Raw genomic sequence first — 25,156 nt, forward strand, 5'->3', positions numbered from 1 at the left:
AAAGCCAGAAACAGTTTACAATTATTCTTGAAACTCAGAAATTTAGTTCTATCTCCAAAAAACAAATCTGGAATAGGAATTCTCGGTTCTAACAAAGAATTCTGAACCACAAAATTTTGAATATCTTGAACTCTTGCCGTGAGCTGATCTACACATGAAGACAGACCTTTAATGTCCATTGTAACACCTGTGTCCTGAACCACCCAAATGTCTAGGGGAAAAAAAATGCAAATCACCGTGCAAAGGAAAAAAAATGGTCTCAGAACTTCTCTTTTCCCTCTATTGAGAATCATTAGTACTTTTGGCTTCCTGTACTGTTGTGTTAGGCAATTCAGTAACACAATGTACATAGCGATCAGAGCACATACAGTAATCTGACAATAACCCAAAATAATAGAACGAGCTCTGAGACGTGGAAACTCTGTAGACCGCAATTCCTGATCCTCTCCAAACACAACTAGAGGCAGCTGTGGATTGCGCCTAACGCTCCCTATGCAACTCGGCACAGCCTGAGAAACTAACTAGCCTAAGTAACGAAGCAGCTAATGAGCTCACCAGAACACCTGAGGAAGGAAGCTCAGAAGTTGCAGTACCACTTGTGACCACAGGAGTGAATTCAGCCACAGAATTCACAACACCTACCAAATACAATCCCAACAATGAAACATGGTGGTGGCAGCATCATGCTATTGGAGTGTTTTTCAGCTGCTGGGACAGGACGACTGGTTGTCAATGAAGGAAACATAAATGCTGCCAAGTACAGAGATATCCTGGATGAAAACCTCTTCCAGAGTGCTCTGGACCTCAGACTTGGCCGAAGGTTCACCTTCCAACAAGACAATGAACCTAAGCACACAGCTAAAATAACAAAAGAGTGGCTTCAGAACAACTCTGTGACCATTCTTGACCGGCCCAGCCAGAACCTTGACCTAATCCCAATTGAGCATCTCTAGAGAGACCTGAAAATGGCTGTCCACCAACGTTCACCATCCAACCTGATGGAATTGGAGAGGATCTGCAAGGAAGAATGGCAGAGGATCCCCAAATCCAGGTGTGAAAAACTTTTTACATTATTCCCAAGAAGAATCATGGCTGTACTAGCTCAAAAGAGTGCTTGTAATCAATACCGAGCAAAGGGTATGAATACTTATGACCATGTGATATTTCAGTTTTTCTTTTTTAATAAATTTTCAAGAATTACTACATTTCTGTTTTTTCAGTCAAGCTGGAGTGCAGAGTGTATTTTAATGAGAAAAAAATAACTTTTTTTGAATTTACCAAATGGCTGCAATCAAACAAAGAGTGAAAAATTTAAAGTGGTCTGAATACTTTCTGCACCCACTGTATATAGTGTATATTACGTAACATGTTTAGCTGTCAGTGTGGTATTCTTATAAATTGTCCAGAAAAATAAAAAAATCTAGTTGCCAATCCTATCAAAACCTACATTATACAGTAAGTCAAGTAAGAATGTAGCAATTGATTGTTTAAAAAATTGTGTCTGATGATTATGTCCAACAGGATGTTCATCTTTTCATTGCACAGCATGTATGTAAGTGTCACCATGAGCATCGTTGATGTTTCCAGATCATAACACCAAAAACACAAATTTTTAGTGTGGTGCAAGCTATGATGGTAGATGGCCGAGTGTATGTTGCACGGAATGCAAAGCTACCACTCCATTCTGACGGGGCTTTTCAAACCTCTCTCTAGGGATTAATGGGGGTCTCAACTATCAAACCCCCGGAAACATACAAGTTATTCACAAATCCTAACTTTCAAAGTCATCCTTCAAAATTATTTATATTAGGCAGAATTTCTTGTGATTATTGATTAAAAGAAAATGAAGAATGGTCTTTTGAGTTATCTTTTCTAAAATTAAGCATCACCTGCATCAACTAACATTCTGAGTGAAGCTAACAGGCAACCAACATAACCACTTTTGTAAATATGGGCCCATGAAAACAAATTAACTTTGTAAGTAAACATACCATAATTGCAAAAAAAATTACTAATGTTTTACCTTCAGATTCACTGATATGTGGCCTTTTTTACATTAAATGGAAAGCCTCTTTTTTTGTTATGTAAACACAATTACATAATAAAAATAATATATAACAAGAAGGCATAGCAAAAGGGGTTGTGATAAATTGTTACATGGTTACCTGCCAAGAAAACACTTTGGGATCGTTGTAAGTTTCTTTTTTCTGTCTTTGATTAGGTTTCCGTGTTTGCACATCATTTTATAAAGTTTTTCTCCTTGTTCTGATATCATCATCCATGTATCCTGTTCCATACCTAGTGTTAAACCTGTGGCAATCAGAAACACTTTTTTTTAGAATTATTACGTTTTCTAAATTAGTGCATTTATGTGAGTAACTCGATGACCGAATACAGTCTATTTCACTATACTCAACATCTTACTTTGGAAAAAAAAAGGCGCAATGTACGTAAAGTTCTTGCAGAAAGATTCATAAAGAAGAACTACTCCCATCAACATTTTTATCCTCTTAATACATTGAAATCATCATGCCATATTGCACTGTATATTTACAATTGCTCATTTTGCCCTTCTACCCAGTTAATTCTCCTCTTTTCTCTGCTCCATGAAGAAACAGGAAGTTTCTTTTCCTGCACGAGTCATCCCCCTCTACAACTCTTGACCCAGCTGCTCCCTTCTCCCCCTGCCAAGGACTTTTGCAGTGATGACCCGTGCAGGGAAAATTTACCTCCTGTTTCTACATAGCGCTAAGAAGGATTTATCTAATCTATTTTTAATCACGTGATATCATAGACTTGATGGAATAGAGAATAATTAACTGGCAATTGTAAGTACACAGTACTACTGTATATAATATGATGTCTGCATTATATTAAGAGGATAACAATTTTGATAGAAATGCATCTTTTAATGGCAGCACACAATATGTATGCGGTAGTGTAATTTGGAGTTTCGGCCACTTCCTAACGCTATACTTTATATTCTCTATATTGGATTAGACATGAAACATGAGAATTGATGCATCTAATATGAAAAAGATACTGCACTTGTTATTAAGGCAAACCCTCATCAAAGGGAATGTTCGAGAACATGTCATTATACAAAATTTAATTAATTGAACCTACTTAGATGCCTTAGTTATGAAATGAACATAAATTTCTCTATCTCAGCCCCCTCTTACAATCCTGGTGGTTCTACTTTTGTATTTCTTCTTACCTATTCTGAGAGCTTTCCCTCTTGGCATGTGATGGGGACTGGCTGTCTGGCTCAGTTGGTTAAATAGGGCTGGAACGGGCGCAGCTAGTGTAAGCCTGGACATGACAGGCGTTTGGAAGTAGAAGGCTAGGTAAGGGTTAACTGTTGGTTTTGCATGTCCAGATGTTTAATTAGAGGGCAGGGGTTAGAGGATAGGTCACATGGGGCTGCAGTAGGTCAGGATCGGGTAATTTGTTATGGGAATGTGGAGTTTCTTAGGTAACCCTAAAAAAAAGAAGAGAAGGACCCATGGACCAACGGCTGTCATTCAGGATCCAGGACCTGTGAGCATCCTTTTCACCAGCCCCTCCTTTATGTTAGTTGGTTTTGTACGAGTTTTGATGGTGCGAAGGATTTGTCTTTGTTACGATTATGTCATAGCAGTCAGAAGAGCAAAGGTCAGGGACAGCCTTGGTCAATGGGGTCAGGGTCACATCGGAGGTAGCATGACCCTTCATTACTAATGATGGTTAGTTCCCACTGGGATGGTTCCTGGGGAACAGCATATTATGGTATGGGCAGTACCATGACAGTTTTCTCCCTGAGTTAGAACAACTGGGGATTGTTGTATCCGGTACTGTCCAGTGTTAATGGGCCATCCAAGATCACATCAGGAAACTAATGGTGTGTTTTCATACATGTCATAATTAATAAAGGCTGCTGTGATCATATTTTTCAATCATTTGTATTACTTAGTTTAGGTGAAGATTACCTTTAAATGTCTGAATGAGAACGTTATAGGTGTTATCATATATGATAGTAGTTTGCATTCTTTCAATTTCTTAGCAAGGTGAATCGTCCAACAATTTATATAGGGTGAGTGGTAGAAAAAGGATAGGACATGCTGGGCTTTCATCTGTCTGATCATTTTGTCTCGAGTTGAGTCAAAAAGCACCATAGGTTTGGCTCAGAAGAATGATATTCCTAGAGGTTCTACTAATTTCTTGAATTCATTGCTTAGATGTTCTCACAACTTTTGAATATGATTACGAAGTAGAGCAGCACATAAAGTATTATTATTACTATTATTTATTTATATAGCACCATTGATTCCATGGTGCTGTACATGAGAAGGGGTTATATAAAAATTACAGATATCACTTACAGTAAGCAAGCTAACAATTACAGACTGATACAGAGAGGCAAGGACCCTGCTCTTGTGGGCTTACATTCTACAGGATGGTGCGGAAGGAGACAGTAGGTCGAGGGTTGCAGGAGCTCCGGTGTTGGTGAGGCCGTAGTTACTGTAGTGGTGAGGAGGCAGCAGGGTCAGTGCAGGCTGTAAGGTTTCCTGAAGAGGTTGGTTTTCAGGTTCCGTCTGAAGGATCCGAATGTGGTTGATAGTCGGATGTGTTGGGGCAAAGAATTCCAGAGGATGGGGGATATTCGGGAGAAGTCTTGGAGGCGGTTGGGTGAGGAGCCAATAAGTGTGGAGGAGAGAAGGAGGTCTTGGGAGGATCGGAGATTGCATGAGTGAAGATATCGAGAGATTAGTTCAGAGATATATGGAGGAGACAGGTTATGGATGGCTTTGTAGGTAAGTATTAGTAATTTGAACTGGATATGCTGAGGGAATGTGAGCCAATGAAGAGATTTGCAGAGGGGGAAGCAGAGGAGTAGCGCGGAGGGAGATTAATTAGTCAGGCAGCAGAGTTAAGGATGGACTGGAGAGGTGCAAGGGTGTTAGCAGGGAGGCCACAGAAAAAGATGTTGCAGTAGTCGAGGCGGGAGAAGATGAGGGCATACACAAGCATTTTAGTAGATTGACGGTTGAGGAAAGGACGGATTCTGGAGATATTTTTGAGCTGGAGGTGGCAGGAGGTGGAAAGAGCTTGTACGTGTGATTTGAAGGACAGGGCAGGGTCAAGGGTTACTCCGAGGCAGCGGACTTCTGGTACGGAGAAAGCGGGATGTCGTTTATTGCGATAGATAGGTCAGGTAAGGAAGATCTATGAGATGGAGAAAAGATGATGAGTTCAGATTTGTCCACATTGAGTTTGAGGAAGCGAGAGGAGAAGAAGGAGGATATGGCTGATGGACACTCCAGGATTCTGGAGAGCGGAGAGGTGACGTCTGGGCCAGAGAGGTAGATCTGAGAGTCATCAGCATATAGGGTGAGGTCGAAAGCAGATGACAGGTCTAGAAGGAGGAGTAAAGAGTATTGTCCCTTCGCTTTGGCTGTAAGTAGGTCATTAGTAATTTTGGTCAGGGCTGTCTTAGTTGAGTGATGGGGCGGAAACCGGATTGTAGATTGTCATAGAGCAATTTAGATGAGAGGTGGGAGGAAAATTCAGTGTGGATGTGCTCCTCCAGGAGTTTGGAAGCGAATGGGAGCAGCGATATTGGGCGATAGCTGGACATAGCAGTTGGATCGAGGGTTGGCTTTTTAAGGATAGGCGTGATTGTGGCATGTTTGAAAGCAGAAGGGAAGGTGCCAGAAGTTAGTGGTAGGTTGAAGAGGTGGGTTAGGGATGGGATAAGAGTGGCGGTGAGGTTGGGGAGGAGGTGGGATGGGATGGGGTCCATTGCACAGGTGGTGAGGTGCGATTTGGAGAGAAGACAATTAAGCTCCCCTTCAGAGATGTTGGATAGGGAGGCTATGGGGATTGGGCATTGGTCTGGTATACAAAGGGGCTGTGGTGGCTGAACAATGAAGACTTGCCTTGTTTGGTTGATCTTATTTTTAAAGTGTGTTGCAAAGTCCTCAGCAGAGATGAGGGATGTTGGAGGGGGAAGAGGGGGGCGGAGGAGGGAGTTAAAGTATTAAAAGTATCTCTACGATTTGGAGCCAGCAACAAGATTTAGATGGCACATGACTACACAATGCATCTAGTGGAATTTTACCGAATATGATATCCATTGTTTAGGTTGTCATGGATGTTGTTTATTGACCACTACACCCAATGGAAGTTTAACAATGTTGAATACAGTAGGTGGAATGATCTGATCTCAAATAAGACATACCTAATTTGCGGAGACTGTTTACAAGTGTTATGCTATTTACAAGAAGCTTTTTTAGCAATGACTCATATGACATCCTGTGCTAAATGAAGCACAAAGTTAAAAACAACACTTAAATAGGGATTACAGGAACACAGAAGAAACATGTCAAACCGAGCGAGCATGGTTCTAGACTTTCATTTCAGCTCCATATTCTTTACATCAGGAAACTGTTGCTCACAATGATTTAGTGCATATTGTTGGATATATTATGCATGTGACCACTCAACTACGATGCTAAAACACCCAACTGATGTTCTTGTTTCTATCTAGGGACTAGAAAAAGAAGCAATACAGACAGACCGAAGACTTCCCACACTAACAGTGGCCTTACACAGATTTCCAGTGCGCTTGCCAGAAGCATGTGTTAAATGCAACTGTCAGAGTTTGACAGCGGCATTTAGCTAGTTAACTTTTGCGGGTGGATCGCGGCTGTTAGAGGCACATGTCAGCTGTTCAAAACAGCTGACAAGTGCCAGAAAAGATGTAGGCTCAGCGCCAGAGCCAACATCAAAGGGAGGCAGTCCGACATCAGTGTACTATTATGCCCGATGTCGGAAAGGGGTTAATACACATTTTCACATTAAAAAGGTTACACCATAAGAGGAAGTTATCACCTACCCATTGGACTAATCAAAAAATATGGCTACTGAGTACCCTGTTTGAATGGAGTGATGATTTTGCATCAAGCTCAATTCATTGTTTTAGGACTAGTTCTCTACAACACACCCATAGACAATAAATGAATTGGTGCAACAGGAGTGGAACCATTGCTCCATTCCAATAGGGAACTTCAGACCCCATTATTAGGAATGGTGGAATTAACAGTGATCAGCAAGTTTTCACCCATACCTTGCAGGGGAGACAATTGTTCTGTAAGCTCCAGGCTGACGCATTTTATTGTCACTTAATGAGGTTTTCCTACAAACAAAAGTTCATTTTAATCAATAGATCTTGGAATAATAATAATTTCCACAATTTGATGTGTTTAAATAAAATGTTCCTGTGCTGAGATAATCTTATACATGTGCCCCTGCTGTGTACTGTGTAATGGCTGTGTCTGACTGTACAGGAACATGGTCTGATCACACCACAGCTCCTGGGTGGGGGGGGAGAAAGCAAAAAAGAGTATACAGATATTACAATACGGGATCGCAGCTGATTCTTTTTGTGAGGTAGAACATTTCCCTTCCTGTCTTTAAACAATCTTTTACTTAAAAGAAAGAATAATTTGTGATCCCATACAGTAATGTCTGTATACTCTTTTGCTTCCTCACCTGCCCAGGAGCTGTGGTATGGTCAGACACGGCCATTACACAGTACGCAGCAAGGGCACATTTATAAGATTATCTCAGCACAGGAACATTTTATTTAAACACATCCAATTATGGAAATTGTTATTATTCCAAGAACTATTCATTAAAATTAACTTTTGTTCATGAGAAAACCCCTTTAAATATTGTTCCAATTGTAAGAAACTTTCATCTGTGAGAAACATTAGGTCAGTAAGGAAATGTTCACACAGTGCAGATTTAGTGAGATTAGTAATTTGCTTTTTAAGTGAAATCCACAATTGGATTAATAAGGTAGTAAGATCCTATTGAGGCCTGTACTCACTTTTTCTCCTCTCCCTTTCTTTCAGGATCGCTTCAAGCCACTCTTGCTTTTCCTCAGGTGTCTTTGCCATACAGACAAACCACTTGTTTTTTGCTGTGTTGTGTATTTTCCAGCCATTGACGACAAGGTTACCACTGCTATGGAAATCAGCTAAAAGGGACAAATATGTAAATCCAATGAACACAATAGTACACTCAGGATTTCATTAAGACATGACGAGTGGAAAGAGGGCACGATACAGCAGGCAACATTTTCAGTACTTGGTGTAAAACATACCAAGAATTGTATAAAATGAACAGCAAAATGTATTCTTCCATTTCGATATATACACACATAATATATATATACAGTGCCTACAAGTAGTATTCAACCCCCTGCAGATTTAGCAGGTTTACACATTTGGAATTAACTTGGCATTGTGACATTTGGACTGTACATGAGATAGCTGTTGATTGAACAATCGATTGATTGACAGCTTTCTGCCAATCCTCTTTCCTGACATAATGTGTAGGGGGGATGTCAGAATGACTACTGTTCCTGCTGATATGCATTATGCTTAGGTGGAGAAAAACAAAGTAATATTACTACTAAAATGTGCCAACTGTATGATTGTCACATACTACACCTATAATCCTGAATGCACTATTAAAACACAACAAAAAACAAAAGTTGTACATGATGACAACTATAATTTTAGTGGTGGCAGCAGGGGATCCTTTGTCATGAGTATATGAATCCGTGCCATGTAAAGGGTACATTGCTTTGAAATCTTAAAACCTCTGTGCTACGTGAAGAGCTTGCGACAACTTCGGTCTGTTATCAATACTGGAAAGACCTTGGTTATGTACCAACCTACTCCAGAAAAACCATTCCCGCATTAAGGTGAAGGAGCATAATGTTAAAGTAGTCGAAAACTTCATTTATTTTGGTGGCATACTCTCCTGCATGTGGGTTGTCATGACAACTGGGAGTCTGCAGAAGTGCCTGTCATTACTCCTGTGAACATTGGCCCATGGCCGACATTCACAGGAGATCATAAATTCTGCTATACAGTGGGTACAGAAAGTATTCAGACCCCTTTAAATTATTACATTTCAGTTTTTTCAGTCAAGACGGGGTGCAGAGTGGCTGCAATGAAACAAAGAATGAAAAATTTAAAGGGGTCTGAATACTTTCCGTACCCACTGTACATAACACAGGAGATCGGATGATCGCTGCTTTAAGTCTCTTAAGGGGACTATCAAATAATGTAAAAAAAAAATAAAGTTTAAAAAAATACTAAAAAACCCACAAAAATCCAAATTTGCCCCCTTTGACCCATTGAAAATAAAGCAATTAAAAAACACATATATTGTATCACCACATTCAGAAATGTTCCGTCTATCAAAATATAAAATAAATTAATCCGAGTGGTAAGTGGCATAAAAAATATCAAGAAGCCAGAATTACATTTTTTTCGGTTGCAGCAAAATTACAATAAAATTCAATAACAGGCGATCAAAACATCGAATCTACCCAAAAATGATATCAATAAAAATGTCAGCTTGGTATCCCCCAAAAAAGCCTTCACCTAGCCCCAGATCACAAAAAATGAGAACGTTATGGGTCTCAAAAAATGGAGACAAACGCAAAAATACTTTTCATACAAATTTTGGATTTTTTTTTCACCGCTTAAAGGGAACCTGTCAGCAGGATGTGCACAGTAACCTATAGACAGTGTCAGGTCGGCGCCGTTATAATGATTAAAATGATACCTGGTGATGAAATCCGTCTTGTGGTTGTTGTGTAATGTTTATTTTTAGTTTTGTGTTAATGATATGCTTGCGCTCCGGGGCGGCCTGGAGGGGGGGACTTATCTGTTGCCCTGATTAGGTATTCATAATGCAGACTGCTGACAGGTCACTGATCCCTCACTGACCTGCCCACTAGTTTACATAATGAATACCTGTACATACTGAAAAAAAATAAAACGCAATAGCAGGCATGCGCCAGCCATGGCACCTGCGCTGCAGCATAATTGCATGTTTAGTGTCCTAGTAATAACTATTCTTCATGTTATTGAGCATGTACAAAAAAATAAATACATTTTAAAATGTCGCTCGCCACGCCTGCGCAGTAGCAGCTACCAGTGTGTATAGACATATGATAGCTGCTATTGCACAGGCGCCAGCTGTGCCATCTTGCTGGAGAAGAAAAAAAATCAACCTCCAAGATGGCACCACTCACACCTGTGCAGTTCCAGCTCTCAGAGAGGCCACCTAAAGAAGAGGAGCGCAACGTGCGTCGGGGCAGAAGGACTCCAATGTGTGCCCAGAGGTTCAGCCTAACAGGTAATAAAGTGTACATATTAGGTTTACTTACCCCTTGTCTTGATCACAGTACTATAGATGCATCTTACTGATGGCACTTTACTATAGGGATCAACATAAGTAACACATTTATTGCCTGTCAGCTCTGTTAGTTCAGTTGAATGGATAGGACTTACCGTAGCTATTGTCTTGATCACAGGACTATAGATGCACCTTATTGTTGGCACTTTATTACAGGGATCTATATAGATAATACCTTTACTGCTTCCTTAACTGTTTTGATAGTAAACTGTGAACTGCCACTATATGTATGGCATACCTTGGAACATGTTCCCTTTTTTCTTTCCTAGCACCTTTCTAATTTTAATGGATTTTATATATTTTGGCAAATAAACTATGTTTTAACACTGATTATGTACTTCATTTTTTTTACTTTGAGGACATTCATTTTTGGTAAATACTTGTTTAAGATTGTTTATAGTGATGTATCATCTACCCCTATATGGTAGCTTTACTTAAAAAAGGATTAATACTGGTAATAACTCTTTCAGCTATTGTAAACTTCTACTAATACTACTATTACCCATGTGCAATTATTAGATTGGTATTTTACTGTTCTAACCATACTTTCTGCCTGATGATTCTTATGGAATAAATTAGCCCCTGCTGTGGCTTGACCTTTGTCTGTGTAAGGGTACTTTCACATTGCGTTTTTCCACCCATTGAGTGGTCCCGCCGGGTCTAAGTCCATACTCCCACAAAATGGAATTCAGACATATGGGCCGATGGAGCCATAGACTATAGTGGTGCCGACAGAGCAAATGTGGGCTCTTAAGTGTATAATTTTCTGGCATGTACATCTACACGTTGCGGACACCAAGACATAGTAGACTGCGTCTGGGTGTCTGCCTCCAGTAGGCGCATACATCAGAAAATTATGCACGTCAAATCTCACTTGGGGGAGTGATTGGAGGAGACACCAGGTCAGGAGACAGCTGTGGCACAGTTAATAGTTATAAAAGGGCCAGGAGGACAAAGTAGGGAAGGAGTCAGCACCTGGGCCTGTAGCAACATGGTCATGTGAGTAGCGGAGTTGGCTTATAGCTGCCATTATGAGACCAGACCCAATTAAACAAATAGAGAGACTAGACCCGGGTGAAGACCCAAGATAGTCCAGACCCGGGTGAAGACCCAAGAGAGACCAGAGCTGGGAAAGCTGATTAGAATGAGAACTGAGAGAGAGGCGACTAGACCACAGTGGGGGGTCTTCATGTGAGCCATAACTTACACAATAAAAAGTGGGAACTGGGAACATGCTTCAGAGAACGAAGGCCAGAGTGCCGATTGTGCAGAGAAACCCAACAATCTGGGATTTATAGCCTGGTGAGCAGTATCATCACCCCCCCCCATTAGGGTCTGTGTGATGTTCTGCTCTGCCTAGAGAATGACCACAGTTACGAGCCCGGTAGCGATAGTGACGCCCTTTTGGCTTCAGTATTAAGACTAAGACCTCACTGTCGATAACAGTTGTTTGATATTGATACTACAGGGTGGGCCATTTATATGGATACACCTAAATAAAATGGGAATTATTGGTGATATTAACTTCCTGTTTGTGGCACATTAGTATATGGGAGGGGGAAAACTTTTCAAGATGGTTGGTGACCATGGAGGCCATTTTGAAGTCGGCCATATTGGATCCAACTTTATTTTTTCCAATGTTAAGAGGGTCATGTGACACATCAAACCTATTGAGAATTTCACAAGAAAAACGATGGTGTGGTTGGTTTTAACGTAACGTTATTCTTTCATTAGTTATTTACAAGTTTATGACCACTTATAAAATGTATTCAAAGTGCTGCCCATTGTGTTGGATTGTCAATGCAACCCACTTCTCCCACTCTTGACACACTGATAGCAACACCGCCGAAGAAATGATAGCACAAGCTTCCAGTATTCATTGACTTCGAAATGGCCGCCATGGTCACCACCCATCTTGAAATGTTTTCCCCCTCCCATATACTAATGTGCCACAGACAGAAAGTTGATATCACCAACCATTCCCATTTTATTTAGGTGTATCCATATAAATTGCCTGCCCTGTAGAATGATATTGTGCCAAAGGCATTGTGTCAATATCCTGCAAATTTGAATGACAGTATTCTCCTTATAACATAACTTGTTTAATTTTTCACAATTTGCGCTATTTTCTGATATTGTTCTACAGGCACCGATTTAATGGTGTTAAATAAATAGTTGTTGGTTTCATTGTCTGCACTGTTGCCTCCGCATATGTGTTAACACCTGTCTGACTACTCTATGTCCAATTATTCATCCTAGCTTTCTGGATTCTCACCCAACTATCAATGACTATGTTTTTTTAATCTACTTCTATTCAGTGTCACTAATTCCTTGGTTTGTTTGCTTTTTCCCTCACTTCTCTTTGCCGGTCAACAGCTACTTTGCAGCTGTAACCTAAGAGCCCCCTGCAGAAATGACTAGTATATTGTAAAGTGGTTAAGGAGTAAAAAACAGTGCACCCCTTAGACTCAGCAGAGTAGCCAGCTCCAAGCCTGACCATGGAAACTTTCTTTGAACTGATGGATGGTTATAAGTCCCATTTACTAAAATGTCAATGCCCAGCACAGTCAAAAGTGATTTTTGGGTCAAAAAAAAAAAGAAGACCCTATTCTTAAGTGTCCATTTTATTTTAGTACTTTTGCTAACTGCAAAGAATCTAAAACTGAAAAATTACAGCAAAAAATTGATAGTCACTGGACAATGACCAAAGTCTATGTGAAGGATAAATATTAGAATTGATTTCAGCACATTGTGATACAACATGGTATCAGTGACATTAGTGTTAATTATTTTTCCCAAAAATATAGCTTTATCCATTATATCCTCTGACCTCCACCTGCTGTAATAATAGGAAATGAAGTGGTGGGGATTAAGGAGAATGTAATGGAAAAGTGACCGCATGTCAGCGTGTAAGACCATTTATACAGCTTCCATCAAGGCAGCTGTAATCCTTTGTGTAGCACGTAATGCAATTTATTTGCTCATTTAAAAGCATCAATATGCAATTTGTATTACAGATGAAGCTCCCGAAGCAATAAAAACTTAATAAAGTAACAGAGGAGCCATATTTCCAATTATTAATGTATCAATAAATGTGTGACGTGCTAGCAGCTGCATAAAGTGATATAAATTGTGCACCGTAAATACAGTAATTAATAAATGTCTCTGTTTATCAAATCAGCTACCCAATGCTTTGCTAGAACTGATTTGCATCAGTGAGGAAAATGTGTTTATTTCCAGGGTAATGTTATGTACAATTAGAAAAGCAATAAAATTCACGTCACTTTTATATAATGTGCAAATAGATAATTTACTTACTTGCACAAAACTCTAAATTGTGTTAAAAGGGTTGTTCATCTCTTTTGTTAACTTAAATGCATGTATCGGGGTCTAAAAATCATTTTTGCAATTGAGTTTCATTAAAAATATTAAAATATTTGCTTTTTTTTCAGCTACTTTACTTTCCTGCACATTTAACTTTGATTTGAGCTGTGTTCATAAACCATCTGAGAAAAGCTCAGAAAAAGATGTATATAAGGGCCCCTTTCCACTTGTGAGAAAAACGGACGAGTGCAATCCGATAAAAAATCGGATTGCACTCGGACCAATGTTTTTCAATAGGTGACATTCCATTTGCGATTTTTTTCCCAGCCGAAATCGGACTGAGAAAAATCTGTGTCGGCTGAGAAAAAAATCGCAGCATGCTGCGTATTGCTGAGATTCTCGGACGAGACTCGCCAATGCAAGTCAATGGGTGCGAGAAAAAAAACGCATGGAATACGGACCATCCGTATTCCATCCGTTTTTTACGGATACCTTACCATTCTGTGGCACAGAACACTGTAAATAGTCCTGTAAATGACTGTATAAAGATATTTGCAGAGAAAAAAACGGATGTCATACGGATGTAAAAACGGATGATGCGATTAAAAATCGCATTACACTCGCATGACACTCGCATGACAATCGCACACGTTACATCCGTTTTTTCGGTCCGTAAATCGGACCGTTTTTTTCTCACACAAGTGGAAAGGGGCCCTAAGAGTTGCAAACTCTCCTGGCAAAGGATCAGGTCGAGCTCACTGATGATTTGCAGTTAATTCATTCTGCAACTAGGAATAGATAGTGCAAAGCTGGTGCTATAGAAATAAATAATGCACTATTTTTAATCGAATGCAATTGCAAAATTGATTTTTACTTCCAAATATGAGCAATTAAGCAAAATAGTATTCTGCATCAAGGTGTATCTAACGCATTGTGTATTAGGCTAAAAAAATGCTATGTTTTACTAGAATGTATTTACTTATTTTTATCTAACTTTTTCTTTCCTTTTTTTGAGTATTGTTGTGGTTTAAGGCCCGACCTCAGTAATATTTTTGTAAAATTGTAACATACTCTCCAGTTTCATCTTCGTCTCTTCAGTGGCGCTCCGGACTGTTGCGGCACCACATCACTGCATTTGTGACCTGCCAAATTAACATGTGTGGTGCAGAGATCAATTTCTGAATTTTCTAAATACAAGTCTATGAGACTCACTATGAGGCTACAGTGCTTCATTCTGAGTTTCAGACTTGGGGCTCCCTCACTCGAGAGAATCACATCGATAATGACACGAGGCTCAAACTCCGATCAGAGTGTCAGTTTTCTGTGATCTGATTGTCTCACATGCGAGAATCTGATCGCAGGTGCGGAGAAGACAGAGAATTTAATTTCTCCATCTTTTCCATTGTCTGTGTTGGCATAAATCGGACTGTACTTAGATGGCATGAGAGTGCAGTCCGATGGGTTATATGAACCTACAGACTTGAGTTTGTGCGCATAATCCGATTTGTGGAGCCACCTCTAACATGCAGCCATTTTTTTCTCACTGCCCCATAGAATAGTGTTAAAATAAAACATTGCATAACCCTCATTCGATGTAAACACTCAAACATTGAGTAACTGCATCTCCACACGATGCTGGAGCCAACCGGAATGTTGCTGAAACTGGGAGAAGATGACAACCGGTGAGTATGTTACTACCGTCATGACGCTTACATACATGATACCTAGCAAAGGGAATAAAAATGAAAAGGAGCTTTTAGTTAGACCTCCTTCACACGTCTGTATAAAACATATACGTGACAAACCGGTAGCAGTGCCATTGGTGCATTCCATCGGTGTGACATCCGTCTGTCCGTGTTTACCATTAGTGTTTTTTACAGAATGGTTAAAGAAAGAATTAAATTCCAAAGCTTCTCCTATACATTGCAATGTTAAACAAGTACAGCACATGGACAGAGCATGGATGGCACATGTATGCAATCCGTGTGCTGTACGTGTCTTTCAGGGACCCATTCACTTGTATTGGCCCTTGTCCTCCATGCTGCCGGAAAAAAGGACATGTCTATGTGTGTTTTGCATAGACATATGGTCCGTGTAAAAGCATAGACGTGAGCAGCCCCATAGGTTATAATAGGTACGTGTGATATCTGTGAAAAAATTTTTTACACACATACTGGAAACAAAGACGTGTGAAGGAGGCCTTAGACTTTTTTAATTCAGGATGCCATGAATATATTAAGAACCCCTACTTATATCTACAGGACATGAGATAACTGCAGTTAAATGCAGCTTTGGTAGTGCCAACCACCAAACTATTTCTTGCTTCATCGTTTATTACCATCTTCATATTCTAACAATTTATAATCCTGTGTTAGCTTGTAGGGAAAAAAGTATCTAAAAAGATGTGCCAAATCTATTACACAGTGCACAAAACTCTTATTAAGTGGTCTAACTAAGGTCGTGTGCTTCTTAGTCTGCATATTTTTGTTGCAATACAAAACGCAGTGTCTAAGAGTTCCAGCAAAGCGGATGAGATTTTTAGAGATCTCGTGGCCATTGTGCTTTTTTTTTTACTCAACATAAACTGACCAGCAGTGTATGTTTCAAATAAGTCAATTTCTCTTGCTTTACCGCTGAGTTATATGTGCAGATTTTTCCCATAGATTTGCATTAGATGTGTGAATTCCGAAGGTACAAAATGCACATGCGTTATTACATTTCCGTAGTGGAAAAGCATCAAGAAACATATGTAATCACACATGACTATATGAATATAGTTTTGTCAAAGCCAAATACCAGGAGGTATAAAATAAAAGCAGCTTTACTTAAAAGAAGACACACCAACAGGAGACAAAAAACCGCAGCGTCAAAAATGTGGTGAATACACACAAAAACGCATAAAAAAATGCAATGAAAAACACAAGAAATCTAATTTACATCATAGGTGCATAAATTGTGCAGAAAACGTGTAACATCAAAAACTCTACTAAAACTCATTGTGGGAATGTAGCCTAATGTGTTTGTTCTCCAAATGTACTCATTTAATATTTAAAAAAAACTACCCAGCAGCTAAGTGCACATGTTGAGTATTTGCTTGCAGAAATTTCTGCAAGGTTTCTGCATCTCTTGGCAGGGAAAATGCTGCAGCAAAAACACGCATTTTTGGTGCGCTTTTGCAGCTTTTTTGCATGCATTTTTTGCATGCGTTTTTCCATGCGTTTTTGTAAACCTACACAAATATTGTCACCAGCCTATGTAGGACCAGAATGAATGTACATAGGCTGTAACCAAACAAAAACTGTTAATTTTAAAGAAAAAAATGGAAAATAAATTGCGTGGCTCCCGCATAATTTTAATAACCAGCAAAAGGAAAGCCGACAGCTGAGGGCTGATGTTAATATTCTTGGAAGGAACCAATAGCCATAAAGGCTCCCAGGCTATTAATATCAGATCACAGCTGTTTGCTTAGCCTTTACTGACTAGTTTACAAGGTGACCCCAGAAAAAAAAATTGACATAGGGTCCCCCTATAAAATCTAACTAGCAAAGGCTAGGCAGACAGCTGTGGGCTGCTATTAATAGCCTAGAAAGGGGTCATGTATATTGGCTCCTTCCCAGACTAAAAACATCAGCTCTCAGTCACCCCAGAAAAGGCGCACCTACAAAATGTGCAAATTCGGGCACTTAGGCTCGCTCTTCCCACTTGCCCTGTAGCGGTGGCAAGTAGGGTTCATATTTGTGGGGTTGATGTCAACGTTGTATAGTCAGGTGACATCAAGCCCACACAGGTTAGTAATGAAGAGGTGTCTATAAGACACCTATCCATTACTAACACCATAGTGATATTGTATAAAATATCCCTGCAGTGCTCTGACTGACAGTCTTACCGGATGTAACATTACCGCCGATAAGAACCTCTGCACCAATGTTCCCCTTCTGTCACACAGATAACAGCATGGGAGACACCATAGTAAGTACGGGAAAATACAAACAAAACTCAGCAGATCCACAAACATTTTTATACCTGCATTTTTGCTGCGGATTTGACTGACTCAATTGAAGTCAATGGGTGAAAAGCGCTGCAGAAACACACAAAGAATTGACATGCTGCAGAAAAAAATGCACTGCAAATACTCAGAGGAAAGTTACTGTTCATGTGCACAGCACTTCAGGATTCTCATTGATTTAGCTTGCTTAAGGATTCCATAGCGTTTTTGACCCATTTACGTGCGGAAAAAAACTCTGCAAAAACGCATAAAAAATGCACCGTGTGCACACAGCCTGGGACCCCCAAATTCCAGCTCTTTACGTTCTCTTTTGCCCTTACAGACATGTGACCATTGTAGCGTTAACATGTTTGGCTGAAAGAGGAGCGTTGGAGGATCAGTAATGTGAATTTCCTTATTTTTTATTTCAAACATGAATAACTCATTTCTAACAGCTGAAATAAGTAGTTATCACATTCAGATGAATATCCCGATAAGTATTTAGGAATATTTGTGTCTGAGAAATGCATATACATAATGCCTAGTGGTAAATCTGTGGTGTGAGAGCCATCACTCTGCATGGAGAGAGCTAATTTGGACATGGCATGATTTCTCTACTGTATTCACTTGCCAGCTTGCACAGTGGGAAATCGTTGGTTTGCCGGCGCTGACAGTCACTTTACGAGGATTATTTATATACACACCTGTTCCATCATCAACATTTTCAACCTCCATCACTTCTGTGTTTATCCGGCCTCGGAAGAGATAGCGGAGCCCATCTGTGGATGCTTTGCTGTTCTTCAAACGTCTTTAAATTAAACAAAATCTAAGTGAATTGATGGAAGGGGAATTATGACATGACTCTCTACTAGATACCACAAGACTTGCAGTGCTCCATTTATTTTTTGCAAATAAAAAAACAATTAGATTGCACTAAAACATGAATTTGCAATATATCATTGCTCAGACAAGCAAATTTCCCACACTTTACTCTCTGTATTTCCCTCCAAATTTTCAGATAAAATATTTGTTAGGCGACTTTTGCATGTCTGTAATGCTGGTGCATTTTATAGGTCTGTATTAGGCTTGGAGCAGAATGTATATTCTCTCATTGGGTCAATTATGCAAATCACACTGTGATCAAACTCTGTTCATGTGTGATACCATTTCCTCGGATGAGAAGATGGAGAAAAAAAAATGCCTCAATCTTCTCCATTCTGTCAGTCTGTGAAAATTGATGGCGTCTGAGTGCAGTCTAATGATTTCCATGGACTCATTGAAATGCATGGTTGAGTGCAATCCGAATACAGACTCAAACTCGATCATGCAGCAATTTTTTTTACCAAGACTGATAGAAAAATGTGACATGTGGACCATATAATAACATTTGTCCCAGTGAAATCTGATGTTTTGTGGGATCACACTTGAACTGAAAATACGGCCATGTGCTCAAGCCCTTAGTCAGGATGCCTACGTTCAAGGCAAATAAATACTAATTATGAAAGGCACAGACTGGTTAAAAAAAGGTTAAAAAAAGGAATACTCGCCTTTACTGATCCCACGTATCTCATATTCTGATGGTCTATGCTGGTCTATGCTTCCCTTTCTCATCTCGACACATGAAAAATGGCAGAAAGTAATAACTAGGACAATCACTGTCTACAGTGGGGGCCTGCCTCACCCTTTCAGAAAGCTGTGAAGTATCTTTGCAGGTGAGTATTCTTTTAACCAGTCTAAGCGCTTTAAAAAAAAACTGGTTTAATTCCCTCGAAAAACCTCAAGACAAGGTAAATTGGGCGATTAGTGCTTTAAGGAATTAACACACATCGCTTACATAAAAAAAATTCTTAAGAGATGTCCAGAGGGTTCCCATTTTAAAGTGGGTTCCAGATATAAGTCACTTGTTGTAATCTACACTCTCACACTAAACATGTCTGGGTCTGGACAAGGACCAGATTATTTCTACTGTGGAAACACTAGAAATAACAATTTCAAACCTATTTCCTTAGCCTCCAACTATATTGCTGATTTTTCGCCATTATGATTTCGTCAGTGCCAGTTATATACACCGCCAAAGAGAGGACAGTATATTTAACCCCTTCAAGACCCAGCCTATTTTGACCTTAAAGACCTTGCCGTTTTTTGCAATTCTGACCAGTGTCCCTTTATGAGGTAATAACTCAGGAACGCTTCAACGGATCCTAGCGGTTCTGAGATTGTTTTTTCGTGACATATTGGGCTTCATGTTAGTGGTAAATTTAGGTCAATAAATTCTGCATTTATTTGTGATAAACACGGAAATTTGGCGAAAATTTTGAAAATTTCGCAATTTTCACATTTTGAATTTTTATTCTGTTAAACCAGAGAGATATGTGACACAAAATAGTTAATAAATAACATTTCCCACATGTTTACTTTACATCAGCACAATTTTGGAAACAAAATTTTTTTTTGTTAGGAAGTTATAAGGGTTAAAATTCGACCAGCGATTTGTCATTTTTACAACGAAATTTACAAAACCATTTTTTTTAGGGACCACCTCACATTTGAAGTCAGTTTGAGGGGTCTATATGGCTGAAAATACCCAAAAGTGACACCATTCTAAAAACTGCACCCCTCAAGGTACTCAAAACCACATTCAAGAAGTTTATTAACCCTTCAGGTGCTTCACAGCAGCAGAAGCAACATGGAAGGAAAAAATGAACATTTAACTTTTTAGTCACAAAAATTATCTTTTAGCAACAATTTTTTTATTTTCCCAATGGTAAAAGGAGAAACTGAACCACGAACGTTGTTGTCCAATTTGTCCTGAGTACGCTGATACCTCATATGTGGGGGTAAACCACTGTTTTGGCGCACGGCAGGGCTTGGAAGGGAAGGAGCGCCATTTGACTTTTTGAATCAAAAATTGGCTCCACTCTTTAGCGGACACCATGTCACGTTTGGAGAGCCCCCGTGTGCCTAAAAATTGGAGCTCCCCCACAAGTGACCCCATTTTGGAAACTAGACGCCCCAAGGAACTTATCTAGATGCATAGTGAGCACTTTGAACCCCCAGGTGCTTCACAAATTGATCCGTAAAAATGAAAAAGTACTTTTTTTTCACAAAAAAATTCTTTTAGCCTCAATTTTTTCATTTTCACATGGGCAACAGGATAAAATGGATCCTAAAATGTGTTGGGCAATTTCTCCTGAGTACACCAATACCTCATATGTGGGGGTAAACCACTGTTTGGGCACATGGTAAGGCTCGGAAGGGAAGGAGCGCCATTTGACTTTTTGAATGAAAAATTATTTCCATCGTTAGCGGACACCATGTCGCGTTTGGATAGCTCCTGTGTGCCTAAACATTGGCGCTCCCCCACAAGTGACCCCATTTTGGAAACTAGACCCCCCAAGGAACTAATTTAGATGCCTAGTGAGCACTTTAAACCCTCAGGTGCTTCACAAATTGATCTGTAAAAATGAAAAAGTAATTTTTTTTCACAAAAAAATTCTTTTCGCCTCAATTTTCTCATTTTCACATGGGCAGTAGGATAAAATGGATCATAAAATTTGTTGGGCAATTTCTCCCGAGTACGCCGATACCTCATATGTGGGGGTAAACCACTGTTTGGGCACTCGGCAGGGCTCGGAAGAGAAGGCGTGCCATTTGACTTTTTGAATGGAAAATTAGCTCCAATTGTTAGCGGACACCATGTCGCGTTTGGAGAGCCCCTGTGTGCCTAAACATTGGAGCTCCCCCACAAGTGACCCCATTTTGGAAACTAGACCCCCCAAGGAACTTATCTAGATGCATATTGAGCACTTTAAACCCCCAGGTGCTTCACAGAAGTTTATAACGCAGAGCCATGAAAATAAAAAATAATTTTTCTTTCCTCAAAAATGATTTTTTAGCCTGGAATTTCCTATTTTGCCAAGGATAATAGGAGAAATTGGACCCCAAATATTGTTGTCCAGTTTGTCCTGAGTACGCTGATACCCCATATGTGGGGGTAAACCACTGTTTGGGCGCACGGCAGGGCTCGGAAGGGATGGCACGCCATTTGGCTTTTTAAATGGAAAATTAGCTCCAATCATTAGCGGACACCATGTCACGTTTGGAGAGCCCCTGTGTGCCTAAACATTGGAGATCCCCCAGAAATGACACCATTTTAGAAACTAGACCCCCAAAGGAACTAATCTAGATGTGTGGTGAGGACTTTGAACCCCCAAGTGCTTCACAGAAGTTTATAACGCAGAGCCATGAAAATAAAAAAAAAAATTATTTTCTCAAAAATGATCTTTTAGCCTGCAATTTTTTATTTTCCCAAGGGTAACAGGAGAAATTGACCCCAAAAGTTGTTGTCCAGTTTCTCCTGAGTACGCTGATACCCCATATGTGGGGGTAAATCACTGTTTGGGCACATGCCGGGGCTCGGAAGTGAAGTAGTGACGTTTTGAAATGCAGACTTTGATGGAATGCTCTGTGGGCGTCACGTTGCGTTTGCAGAGCCCCTGATGTGGCTTAACAGTAGAAACCCCCCACAAGTGACCCCATTTTGGAAACTAGACCCCCAAAGGAACTTATCTAGATGTGTGGTGAGCACTTTGAACCCCCAAGTGCTTCATAGAAGTTTATAATGCAGAGCCGTGAAAATAATAAATACGTTTTCTTTCCTCAAAAATAATTATTTAGCCCAGAATTTTTTAATTTTCCCAAGGGTAACAGGAGAAATTTGACCCCAATATTTGTTGTCCAGTTTCTCCTGAGTACGGTGATACCCCATATGTGGGGGTAAACTACTGTTTGGGCACATGCCGGGGCTTGGAATTGAAGTAGTGACGTTTTGAAATGCAGACTTTGATGGAATGCTCTGCGGGCGTCACGTTGCGTTTGCAGAGCCCCTGATGTGCCTAAACAGTAGAAACCCCCCACAAGTGACCCCATTTTGGAAACTAGACCCTGAAAGGAACTTATCTAGATGTGTGGTGAGCACTTTGAACCCCCAAGTGCTTCATAGAAGTTTATAATGCAGAGCCGTGAAAATAATAAATACGTTTTCTTTCCTCAAAAATAATTATTTAGCCCAGAATTTTTTATTTTCCCAAGGGTTACAGGAGAAATTGGACCCCAAAAGTTGTTGTCCAGTTTCTCCTGAGTACGCTGATACCCCATATGTGGGGGTAAACCACTGTTTGGGCACACGTCGGGGCTCAGAAGGGAAGTAGTGACTTTTGAAATGCAGACTTTGATGGAATGGTCTGCGGGTGTCACGTTGCGTTTGCAGAGCCCCTGGTGTGCCTAAACAGTAGAAACCCCCCACAAGTGACCCCATTTTAGAAACTAGACCCCCCAAGGAACTTATCTAGATATGTGGTGAGCACTTTGAACCCCCAAGTGCTTCACAGACGTTTACAACGCAGAGCCGTGAAAATAAAAAATCATTTTTCTTTCCTCAAAAATTATGTTTTAGCAAGCATTTTTTTAGATTCACAAGGGTAACAGGAGAAATTGGACCCCAGTAATTGTTGCGCAGTTTGTCCTGAGTATGCTGGTACCCCATATGTGGGGGTAAACCACTGTTTGGGCACACGTCAGGGCTCGGAAGTGAGGGAGCACCATTTGACTTTTTGAATACGAGATTGGCTGGAATCAATGGTGGCGCCATGTTGCGTTTGGAGACCCCTGATGTGCCTAAACAGTGGTAACCCCTCAATTCTACCTCCAACACTAACCCCAACACACCCCTAACCCTAATCCCAACTGTAGCCATAATCCTAATCACAACCCTAACCCCAACACACCCCTAACCACAACACTAACCCCAACACACCCCTAACCCTAACCACAACCCTAATTCCAACCCTAACCCTAAGGCTATGTGCCCACGTTGCGGATTCGTGTGAGATATTTCCGCACCATTTTTGAAAAATCTGCGGGTAAAAGGCACTGTGTTTTACCTGCGGATTTTCCGCGGATTTCCAGTGTTTTTTGTGCGGATTTCACCTGCGGATTCCTATTGAGGAACAGGTGTAAAACGCTGCGGAATCCGCACAAAGAATTGACATGCTGCGGAAAATACAACGCAGCGTTCCCGCGTGGTATTTTCCGCACCATGGGCACAGCGGATTTGGTTTTTCATATGTTTACATGGTACTGTAAACCTGATGGAACACTGCTGCGAATCCGCAGCGGCCAATCCGCAGCCAAATCAGCACCGTGTGCACATAGCCTAATTCTAAAGGTATGTGCACACGCTGCGGAAAACGCTGCGGATCCGCAGCAGTTTCCCATGAGTGTACAGTTCAATGTAAACCTATGGGAAACAAAAATCGCTGTGCCCATGCTGCGGAAAAACTGCACGGAAACGCAGCGGTTTACATTCCGCAGCATGTCACTTCTTTGTGCGGATTCCGCAGCGGTTTTACAACTGCTCCAATAGAAAATCGCAATTGTAAAACCGCAGTGAAATGCGCAGAAAAAAACGCGGTAAATCCGCCATAAATCCGCAGCGGTTTAGCACTGCGGATTTATCAAATCCGCAGCGGAAAAATCCGCAGAGGACCAGAATACGTGTGCACATTCCTAACCCTAACCCTAGCCCTAACCCTAACCCTAACCCTACCCCTAACCCTACCCCTAACCCTACCCCTAGCCCTACCCCTAACCCTACCCCTAACCCTACCCCTAACCCTACCCCTAACCCTACCCCTACCCCTAACCCTACCCCTAACCCTAACCCTATTCTAACAGTGGAAAAAAAAAAAATTCTTTATTTTTTTATTGTCCCTACCTATGGGGGTGACAAAGGGGGGGGGGGGTAATTTATTATTTTTTTTATTTTGATCACTGAGATAGATTATATCTCAGTGATCAAAATGCACTTTGGAACGAATCTGCCGGCCGGCAGATTCGGCGGGCGCACTGCGCATGCGCCCGCCATTTTGGAAGATGGCGGCGCCCGGGAGAAGACGGACGGGACCACGGCTGGATCGGTAAGTATGATAGGGTGGGGGGGGACCACGGGGGGGGGGGATCGGAGCACGGGGGGAGGAATCGGAGCGCGGGAGGGGTGGAACGGAGCGCGGGGGGCGTGGAACGGAGCACGGGGGGACTGGAATGGAGCACGGGGGGGTGGAACGGAGCACGGGGGGGGGTGGATCGGAGTGCAGGGGGGGTGATTGGAGCACGGGGGGGTGATTGGAGCACGGGGGGAGCGGGCACGAGCACGGGGGGGAGCGGAGCACTGGACGGAGGGGAGCCGGAGCAGTGTACCGGCCAGATCGGGGGGGTGGGGGGGCGATCGGAGGGGTGGGGTGGGGGCACACTAGTATTTCCAGCCATGGCCGATGATATTTCAGCATCGGCCATGGCTGGATTGTAATATTTCACCCGTTATAATGGGTGAAATATTACAAATCGCTCTGATTGGCAGTTTCACTTTCAACAGCCAATCAGAGCGATCGTAGCCACGAGGGGGTGAAGCCACCCCCCCTGGGCTAAACTACCACTCCCCCTGTCCCTGCAGATCAGGTGAAATGGGAGTTAACCCTTTCACCCGGCCTGCAGGGACGCGATCTTTCCATGACGCCGCATAGGCGT

General features: G+C 41.1%; 1 protein-coding gene across 1 annotated transcript in view; it reads right to left on the reverse strand.

The window, feature by feature from the left end:
* The window catches only part of PREX2 (phosphatidylinositol-3,4,5-trisphosphate dependent Rac exchange factor 2), a 762,305-nt gene that overhangs the window by 570,141 nt on the left and 167,008 nt on the right, over window positions 1–25,156 (reverse strand). The window contains exons 8-10 of the mRNA XM_069731466.1: window positions 18,277–18,380; window positions 7,874–8,023; window positions 2,166–2,310 (exon numbers count right to left, since the gene is read on the reverse strand). Of these exons, the coding sequence (XP_069587567.1) occupies window positions 2,166–2,310; window positions 7,874–8,023; window positions 18,277–18,380 (399 nt within the window). The remainder of the gene's footprint in view (window positions 1–2,165; window positions 2,311–7,873; window positions 8,024–18,276; window positions 18,381–25,156) is intronic.

Source organism: Ranitomeya imitator, chromosome 6, assembly GCF_032444005.1.
Source record: "Ranitomeya imitator isolate aRanImi1 chromosome 6, aRanImi1.pri, whole genome shotgun sequence".
Classification (NCBI taxonomy): domain Eukaryota; kingdom Metazoa; phylum Chordata; class Amphibia; order Anura; family Dendrobatidae; genus Ranitomeya; species Ranitomeya imitator.